The sequence below is a fragment of the Oncorhynchus mykiss genome, chromosome 5 (assembly GCF_057628025.1).
Source record: "Oncorhynchus mykiss isolate SJ-2025 chromosome 5, ASM5762802v1, whole genome shotgun sequence".
Classification (NCBI taxonomy): domain Eukaryota; kingdom Metazoa; phylum Chordata; class Actinopteri; order Salmoniformes; family Salmonidae; genus Oncorhynchus; species Oncorhynchus mykiss.
Window position 1 is genome coordinate 9842272 of NC_143026.1, and position 10229 is coordinate 9852500.

Genomic DNA, 10229 nt, shown 5'->3' on the forward strand with positions numbered 1-10229 from the left:
TGCTGCTTTTTCATGACATCCACCTCTCCCTGGGATAACTGCAAACTGTTCTGAAGACCTTGGACCTCTCTGGTCAGACATCCACCTCTCCCTGTAAGAACTGCAAACTGTTCTGAAGGCCTTTAACCACTCTGGCCAGACATCCGTCTCTCCCTGGGAGAACTGCAAACTGTTCTGAATGTCCTAGACCACTCTGGTCAAAAGACCACCTCCCCCTGGGAGAACTGCAAACTGTTCTTAAGGCCTTGAACCTCTCTGGTCAACCTCTCGTACATTCTTTTCTCAGTTGAGTCCACCAGGATTTGGACAAATCGCTTGAATCTATGTTCCTGTAACAATTGCTTGTAGACATCTTGTTGTTGATTTTAACTTTGGGCGGCATGATGGTAGCAACCTAGGCTAATGCAGGTCCTCCGAGCAATTCCAGCCGGGCAGCTCACAGGGCTGATGGAAACCACAATAAACAGCAGGGATTTAAACAGCTACAAGACCAGGACAATCTGTGGTCCCAGCCACAAGGGCTAACCCCGTCACGGGCTGTGTTCAAACTATCCCAGACAGACAGTAGCAGTACCAGCAACATTTTAACACTATATACCGCAACACCATCAGTATAGTTGAAAATGCAATGGAAACCCATTTAACTTGTATTTTTTTGTTCGGCACACTGGAATTTGACCGTAGAGTTATTTTAATGTGCACTACATCATCACACACAAGTCAATTTGATGGAAACGCATCTCTGGTGGGAAAATGCACTTACTTTATTTATGCAGATTTTAGAATATTTGCATGAAAATCTGTTGCCAATTGGATGGAGACCTAGATAGTGATGGAAACCTAGTTACTGATATGGAGAAATGAAAAAACAACACCCTCATTAAGGAAGCTTGATAAGGGGGGAGGACAGCCCTATTTTATCCAGTAGTTTTGGCATATCGTGTTTGATACCACAGCTTTTCTCTACTGCAGCGTTTGTTTGTCTGAGTCTGACATGTTTGTACTTATACTCAAGGATCCCAACTAAGACGCAGGGATACGAATTGCTCGCTTCGCATCTTAAAACAAATCTACCGTCAAACAGTATTTCAAGGGCACTCTTGATAAAGCTTCCTCACTTTCCACCTGTCTTGAGTTTATCTTAACAGAGAGAAAGGTGAGTGCCACGGCACAACGCATCAGCCAGCAAACTCTCCTCTGCTCCCCAAACAGCTGGGGAGCAGAGGAGGTGGGTCATGCGTTGTCGTGGCTTTCGTTTTGGTAGCCATGGCAACCAGGTTAATCTATTTGTCATGGTGGAAATAAGCAAACGGAAGGGGGAGTGATTACCCACACGGCTCTGGAAGGGGGAGTGATTACCCACACGGCTCTGGAAGGGGGAGTGATTACCCACACCGCTCTGGAAGGGGGAGAGACTACCCACATGGCTCTGGAAGGGGGAGTGATTACCCACACGGCTCTGGAAGGGGGAGTGATTACCCACACCGCTCTGGAAGGGGGAGTGATTACCCACATGGCTCTGGAAGGGGGAGTGATTACCCACACCGCTCTGGAAGGGGGAGTGATTACCCACACCGCTCTGGAAGGGGGAGTGATTACCCACACGGCTCTGGAAGGGGGAGTGATTACCCACACGGCTCTGGAAGGGGGAGTGACTACCCACACGGCTCTGGAAGGGGGAGTGACTACCCACACGGCTCTGGAAGGGGGAGTGACTACCCACAAGGCTCTGGAAGGGGGAGTGACTGCCCACACGGCTCTGGAAGGGGGAGTGACTACCCACAAGGCTCTGGAAGGGGGAGTGACTACCCACATGGCTCTGGAAGGGGGAGTGACTACCCACAAGGCTCTGGAAGGGGGAGTGACTACCCACATGGCTATGTAGAACTACATTATTATTATTTGGCAGGTCAGGAGTTCCCATCAACTCGTACAGAAATGTCAAATCTGTGATGTCATGACTGTGTAGCATACTGTGATGTCATGACTAACATACTGTGTAGCATACTGTGATGTCATGACTGTGTAGCATTCTGTGTAACATAATGTGATGTCATGACTGTGTAATATACTGTGTAGCATAATGTGTAACATGCTGTGATGTCATGACTGTGTAGCATACTGAGTAGCATACCGTGTAACATGCTGTGATGTCATGACTGTGTAGAATCCTGTGATGTCATGACTGTGTAACATACTGTGTGGCATAATGTGATGTCATAACTGTGTAGCATGACATCATCCAAGAACAGCTATGACAGCTAATAACAGATCTTTGCTTCTGTCATTTCCAAAAAGGATTCCAGATAAAAATACAGCACACTTATTGAAAACGATTCCCATAACTTGATCCCCCCTAATATCAACAAGGAACAAAGTAGATTAGGGTGACAGATTTATGGACTTCCCAGAGCCGAAGAGATTAGTCTGTTTGCACGCAGTCTGTTCAAACAGTACAACTTTCCCCCACATACGGAACAGAGCAGAGCCCAGAAATTATACCCTACTGTAGCTATAGTCAAATCGTTATACAGTTTATGTAAAAATACTTAGAATATTGCATATAGCACCTCTTTGTATTGGCAAGGTCATATCTGAGCCACTGGCATTGTCTCTGTATTCAGTAATATATTCCAGTTGCCTGGGCTGTTGTTTCAATGGCTAGTGATGTTAGCATCACATAGAGAGGTGTGAGGGGTCGTTGTTGGGAAAAACAGCTTGCACAACAACTAGGCTTCAATTTCCCTTCTTTTTTTCTGTCAGTTTCTCCTTAGAAATGTGTGATAAAACAACAGATTAAGACAACCAGACTTCATTTTAAGTATCTACGAGTCTTACAAAAACTCGAAATACTCCAAACTACATTACTTCCGTTAGGGCCTCTAGGATCTCAAATGGCTTTCCAGTATATCCAAGACGTCTTAGATATATCCTGGCTACGTTTCTAACCCAAGTATCCACTCATCAGGAATGCTGAATGTACTAGTACACCGTATCAACTCATGTTTCAAAGCTGGCTTGGCTAATAGCTGCTCTGCTCTCTCTCTCTCTCAGGCGCTCTTCAACCGGGGCTCGTAGCGTGACCTTGTGACCTTGTGTACAGCATGTCGTCATTATGGGCCCGCTCTTGGGCAGGAAACGATGCGTTCTGCTGGACAGGAAGAAAGAAAGGAGCCATGTTGTCGCTAATGGAGACTGGAATCTCCCAGGACGGTGCCGAAGCAATCTGGCATCTTAAATACCCGACAAGCTGGCGATTGGCCACAACACAGCGCTCTGCGCTCGTTCAGTCACAACTCATTTAATAAGAGTATCAAGGCAAGGCAAGCCGGTTGCCCGTCGCCCCCCCCCGCCAAGGAACTGGTAAAGCCGACACATGAGCCCCTTAATGATAATGGGACTGTCTGCCAGTCAACCGATGCCAATTTACAGCACGTTGCTCTGTGGTTTGATTGTCTGCTCTGCTCGTTTGGTCCCATGATAGATCGTTAGCTCTGATGACGCTCGACAGCTGAACAAAGAGCCCGATCTGACAATTTCAATAACAACATAACACATTATCAATAGAGCCAAACAAAATATAGCTTTATCAATTGTTATAACCCTGTCATTTTAGCCTGGCGTGATTATTGGAGATATCACTTGACAAAACACTGTCACTTCCGATCCTCACACTTGTCTATATGACTACTGGCGTACTTTGCACTGACTGAAGCCTACATTTTTATCGAACTGTTCAAAGATTCTCCTCTATTGTTTTGAAATTAGCACATTTTAATTCATGGTCTGAAAAAAAAAATGTTCAGAACCCCTGAATGTTAAACAGAATTTCTGCTGGGCTCACGGTGCCCTGAGGGATTTCCTGTAGTAGTCCTTGCTTTGGTAGATGAAGGACAAGCACCTCTGTGTGACTCCACAGCATTACACTTTCTTGCTTGCTTTGCTTGTCTGGATATGCTGATTCGTGAATATGCAATGTGTTCTGTATCCTGTTGTAGGCCCCCCCCCATCGTGAAATGAAATCTCAGCAGGGAATGCCAGGAAAAAAAGAGCCCAGCATCATGAGACATTCTCTGCCTCCGATCAACACATGCGCATAGGAACGCTTCCCAAATGGTACCCTATTCCCTGTTTACTGCACTATATAAGGGAATAGGGTGCCATTTGGGACGCAATTATCAAATAGCAGCCCAGGTGTGAGATCAAAGCAAATCGCTTGGGCGCCCTCCCCTCTCCTCTTCTCCCCTCCCCTCTCCTCATCTCCCCTCCCCTCTTCACTTCTCCCCTCCCATCTTCTCATCTCCCCTCCCCTCTTCTCACCCCCTCTCTTCTAATCTCATCTCCCCTCCCATCTTCTCATCTCCCCACACATCTTGTCATCTCCCCTCTTCTCATCTCCCCTCCCCTCTTCACTTCTCCCCTCCCATCTTCCCTCCCCTCTTCTCCCCTCCCATCTTCTCATCTCCCCACACATCTTGTCATCTCCCCTCCTATCTTCTCATCTTCCCTCCTATCTTCTCATCTTCCCTCCCCTCTTCTCATCTCCCCTCCCCTCTTCTCACCCCCTCTCTTCTAATCTCATCTCCCCTCCCATCTTCTCATCTCCCCACACATCTTGTCATCTCCCCTCTTCTCATCTCCCCTCCCCTCTTCACTTCTCCCCTCCCATCTTCTCATCTCCCCTCCCCTCTTCTCGCTCCCTCTCTTCTAATCTCATCTCCCCTCCCCTCTTCTCCCCTCCCATCTTCTCATCTCCCCACACATCTTGTCATCTCCCCTCCTATCTTCTCATCTTCCCTCCCCTCTTCTCCCATCTTCTCATCTCCCCTCCCATCTTCTCATCTTCCCTCCCCTCTTCTCCCATCTTCTCATCTCCCCGCCCATCTTCTCATCTCCTCTCCCATCTCCTCTTCTCCCCTCCCCTTCCCCACTCCATTTTCTCATCTTCTCCTCTCCCTCCCCTCCCCCATTCCTCCATCTTCTCATCTCCACTCTCCTCATCATCTCCCCTCATTTCCCCTCCCCTCTCCTCATCTCCGCTCCCCCCCTCATCTTCCCCTTCATCCACCTACTCTACAGACAGGTTATGACACGTATTGGCTTCTTTACTCTTCACCTTTCTCTCTCAGAAAAGGTTAACAACGACACGTGTGAATGCGCAAACCAAACACCGTGATCAAAATGGCCACATCGAACACAATCTGGATTTAGGCAAATCTGCTGTGTTTAAATATTCCCCTGTGTTGTTGCCTTAGGAGCCGGGAGAGAGGAGATAGAACAATGGATTCAAAGGGAGTGAGCGAGCCACCGCTTCTAATAGCCTTGAACAAGGTGTGAGATGAGCTTAGCATTTCCATGGCAACGGGGGGTTTGGATGAGCCAATCCCCTGTCGTCGTCGGGTATAGTGCGCTCATAGCTACCTTCAACATTCTCACACCTACTGGCACACAAAGACACAGTGGTTAGGGAGAGAACAGGAGAACTCTGACTCATCTCCTAGCTCTACAGGACAGCAGAGAGCTAATGCTTTTGGAATGATAATGCCCTGGAACCAGACTTATTATACAACACGGTCTCTGAGAGCGTAACAATTTTTTGCTTTCCCCGACTGATTCTTTTGCATAGCCACCCCCCCCTCACCTTGTCACACAGGTCTCTTCGCAGTAACAATTCCTCATGTCATTGCATTGGTATCCTTTCCCTCATCGTCATCACTCTACCACAGACGGATTAGGACTTCCAGAGACATATTAGGACCGAATTAAGTCTTTCTTTCATTACAAACATAAATTGAAAGGATCACTGCCACTACCTCACTTTAAAACCAAGGTGCATGAATTGATGAGCAAACCGAGGTAGAGAGGAGATTCATTAAAACTTGGGAGGACAAATGGAATAAAATTGAAAAATCTCTTCTTTATTGCAAAAAAACGTAGAACCAAGGCGTTTCGGCTTTTGGCCTTCTTCAGGGTTTTTACAGAAATAAGAAGGAATGAAGCTTTGAAACATTTCAAAATGGTCTCAGGGAACAATCACAAAGAATATGCAAATAAAAACATGTGATTGGTTGAAAGTTGCACTGACCAATGGAATATGAAAACACTAAAATAATATGAAATTATATAATTTTGGTGTTGGTTCTACTTTTTGCAGTACAAACAGAGAGAAAATACAGCATAAATAGTTGTTGTGCTGTAGAAAGCGGCAGTATTGCTGTAGAAAGCTGCGGTATTGCTGTAGAAAGCTGCGGTATTGCTGTAGAAAACGGGGGTATTGCTGTAGAAAGCGGCGGTATTGCTGTAGAAAGCGGCGGTATTGCTGTAGAAAGCGGCGGTATTGCTGTAGAAAGCGGCGGTATTGCTGTAGAAAGCTATGGTATTGCTGTAGAAAGCGGCGGTATTGCTGTAGAAAGCGGCGGTATTGCTGTAGAAAGCGGCGGTACTGCTGTAGAAAGCGGCGGTATTGCTGTAGAAAACAGTGGTATTGCTGTAGAAAGCGGCGGTATTGCTGTAGAAAGCGGCGGTATTGCTGTAGAAAACTATGGTATTGCTGTAGAAAACTATGGTATTGCTGTAGAAAGCGGCGGTATTGCTGTAGAAAACTATGGTATTGCTGTAGAAAGCGGCGGTATTGCTGTAGAAAACTATGGTATTGCTGTAGAAAGCGGCGGTATTGCTGTAGAAAGCTGCGGTATTGCTGTAGAAAATGGCGGTATTGCTGTAGAAAGCGGCGGTATTGCTGTAGAAAGCGGCGGTATTGCTGTAGAAAGCGGCGGTATTGCTGTAGAAAGCGGCGGTATTGCTGTAGAAAGCGGCGGTATTGCTGTAGAAAGCGGCGGTATTGCTGTAGAAAACGGGGGTATTGCTGTAGAAAGCGGCGGTATTGCTGTAGAAAGCGGCGGTATTGCTGTAGAAAGCGGCGGTATTGCTGTAGAAAACAGTGGTATTGCTGTAGAAAGCGGCGGTATTGCTGTAGAAAGCGGCGGTATTGCTGTAGAAAACTATGGTATTGCTGTAGAAAGCGGCGGTATTGCTGTAGAAAACTATGGTATTGCTGTAGAAAGCGGCGGTATTGCTGTAGAAAACTATGGTATTGCTGTAGAAAGCGGCGGTATTGCTGTAGAAAACTATGGTATTGCTGTAGAAAGCGGCGGTATTGCTGTAGAAAGCGGCGGTATTGCTGTAGAAAACTATGGTATTGCTGTAGAAAACTATGGTATTGCTGTAGAAAACTATGGTATTGCTGTAGAAAGCGGCGGTATTGCTGTAGAAAGCGGCGGTATTGCTGTAGAAAACTATGGTATTGCTGTAGAAAGCGGCGGTATTGCTGTAGAAAGCGGCGGTATTGCTGTAGAAAGCGGCGGTATTGCTGTAGAAAGCGGCGGTATTGCTGTAGAAAACTATGGTATTGCTGTAGAAAGCGGCGGTATTGCTGTAGAAAGCGGCGGTATTGCTGTAGAAAGCGGCGGTATTGCTGTAGAAAACTATGGTATTGCTGTAGAAAGCGGCGGTATTGCTGTAGAAAGCGGCGGTATTGCTGTAGAAAACTATGGTATTGCTGTAGAAAACGATGGTATTGCTGTAGAAAACGGCGGTATTGCTGTAGAAAACGGCGGTATTGTAGAAAACGATGGTATTGCTGTAGAAAACGGCGGTATTGCTGTAGAAAACGGCGGTATTGTAGAAAACTATGGTATTGCTGTAGAAAACTATGGTATTGCTGTAGAAAACAGTGGTATTGCTGTAGAAAGCGGCGGTATTGCTGTAGAAAGCGGCGGTATTGCTGTAGAAAACTATGGTATTGCTGTAGAAAGCGGCGGTATTGCTGTAGAAAACTATGGTATTGCTGTAGAAAGCGGCGGTATTGCTGTAGAAAACTATGGTATTGCTGTAGAAAGCGGCGGTATTGCTGTAGAAAGCTGCGGTATTGCTGTAGAAAATGGCGGTATTGCTGTAGAAAGCGGCGGTATTGCTGTAGAAAGCGGCGGTATTGCTGTAGAAAGCGGCGGTATTGCTGTAGAAAGCGGCGGTATTGCTGTAGAAAGCGGCGGTATTGCTGTAGAAAGCGGCGGTATTGCTGTAGAAAACGGGGGTATTGCTGTAGAAAGCGGCGGTATTGCTGTAGAAAGCGGCGGTATTGCTGTAGAAAGCGGCGGTATTGCTGTAGAAAACAGTGGTATTGCTGTAGAAAGCGGCGGTATTGCTGTAGAAAACTATGGTATTGCTGTAGAAAGCGGCGGTATTGCTGTAGAAAACTATGGTATTGCTGTAGAAAGCGGCGGTATTGCTGTAGAAAACTATGGTATTGCTGTAGAAAGCGGCGGTATTGCTGTAGAAAACTATGGTATTGCTGTAGAAAGCGGCGGTATTGCTGTAGAAAGCGGCGGTATTGCTGTAGAAAACTATGGTATTGCTGTAGAAAACTATGGTATTGCTGTAGAAAACTATGGTATTGCTGTAGAAAGCGGCGGTATTGCTGTAGAAAGCGGCGGTATTGCTGTAGAAAACTATGGTATTGCTGTAGAAAGCGGCGGTATTGCTGTAGAAAGCGGCGGTATTGCTGTAGAAAGCGGCGGTATTGCTGTAGAAAGCGGCGGTATTGCTGTAGAAAACTATGGTATTGCTGTAGAAAGCGGCGGTATTGCTGTAGAAAGCGGCGGTATTGCTGTAGAAAGCGGCGGTATTGCTGTAGAAAACTATGGTATTGCTGTAGAAAGCGGCGGTATTGCTGTAGAAAGCGGCGGTATTGCTGTAGAAAACTATGGTATTGCTGTAGAAAACGATGGTATTGCTGTAGAAAACGGCGGTATTGCTGTAGAAAACGGCGGTATTGTAGAAAACGATGGTATTGCTGTAGAAAACGGCGGTATTGCTGTAGAAAACGGCGGTATTGTAGAAAACTATGGTATTGCTGTAGAAAACTATGGTATTGCTGTAGAAAACGGGGGTATTGCTGTAGAAAACTATGGTATTGCTGTAGAAAACTATGGTATTGCTGTAGAAAGCTATGGTATTGCTGTAGAAAACTATGGTATTGCTGTAGAAACCGTCCTAGAAGAGAGTGCTTTGCTGTGTTATGTGTCAGCTCTAAGAGAGGTCATCTAGAAATACTGACCCAAATGGAACACTATTCCCTTTATATTGCACCACTTGTCACTACAGCCCTGGTCAAAAGTAGAGCACTATAATGGGAATAGGGTGCCATTTGTCTCATTATGCAGTAAATGATTTCTTATTCTCCATGCTAACTCACCCTGATCCAGAACTTCCTCCTCCTCACGCTTGGGTTGCAACAGCGCCATGTCATCTTGATGCTCTTTGAGGGAAGAAGCACAGTTAAGTCTCCTCTCAAAATGCAACCAGAGCCACAATGGAAAGATATTTTATAAGTACAACCTGGTTTCTGCTAAATCTGCTCAATGGTCGTTTTGAGTCATAATATTTTACCCAAACAAGTGGCAGGGCTGCATTTTTGGCTGAAAAACAAATTCCAGACTGTAGCTTTAAAGACTCCTTGAAAGGACAGAGTCTGACCCAAACAAACTAAGATATCTCAGTTAATATACAACTCTATTGGAATTTATATCTCAGTTTATATACAATACTATTGGATTTATATATCAGTTTATATACAATACTGTTGAGGTTTATATCTCAGTTTAGATACAATACTATTGGGGTTTACTGATAAAATAGCCAACGTTTCCGCCAGTAAAATCAACATTTAACCTGTTGAGGAGCCATATTCCTGTATTTGACGAGATAAAAGGTTTGACTACCTGGGGTAGATGGGGCTCCAGCAGAGTGCATCATGTTGTGCATCATCATCTCTGGAGGAACCGTGATGGGCACGTTGGCCTCGGGTGGAATGTTCTGGAACAACTCCTTGGAGCCGTCCTCCATGCACTCCTGGAAGGGTGCTGCGTGTCTGCTCTCCATGTAGTACATCATGTAGAAGTTGCACATCTCGTCATCAGAGGTACCTCTGTGGAAGAAGGGCGTGTCAACGAGACAAAATGGCGGCGGAGTCAAGAGCCATTTTTTTCCCCAGTACATAAAATACTACATATCATACAGTGGGAATGTTTGTTGTGATGTTGTGCCTCGTCAACAATCACCAAGGCGCAGAGGTTCACATGACTGAGGTTGACTGAAGTCAACGTGGAGAGGGGGGAACACACTGAAAACAAAACACACCTGCTTGATTCAATCCCCCATAAGGCCACAAC

At 45.8% G+C, this 10229-nt stretch overlaps 1 protein-coding gene across 4 annotated transcripts in view; it reads right to left on the minus strand.

Moving 5' to 3' along the window:
• Nucleotides 1–10229, minus strand: part of pam (peptidylglycine alpha-amidating monooxygenase) — a 157377-nt gene that overhangs the window by 72455 nt on the left and 74693 nt on the right. For all 4 annotated transcript variants that reach the window (XM_036976722.2, XM_036976718.2, XM_090233666.1 and 1 more), the window contains exons 14-15: nucleotides 9780–9985; nucleotides 9254–9316 (exon numbers count right to left, since the gene is read on the minus strand). In XM_036976722.2, coding sequence (XP_036832617.1) covers nucleotides 9254–9316; nucleotides 9780–9985 — 269 coding nt within the window. The remainder of the gene's footprint in view (nucleotides 1–9253; nucleotides 9317–9779; nucleotides 9986–10229) is intronic.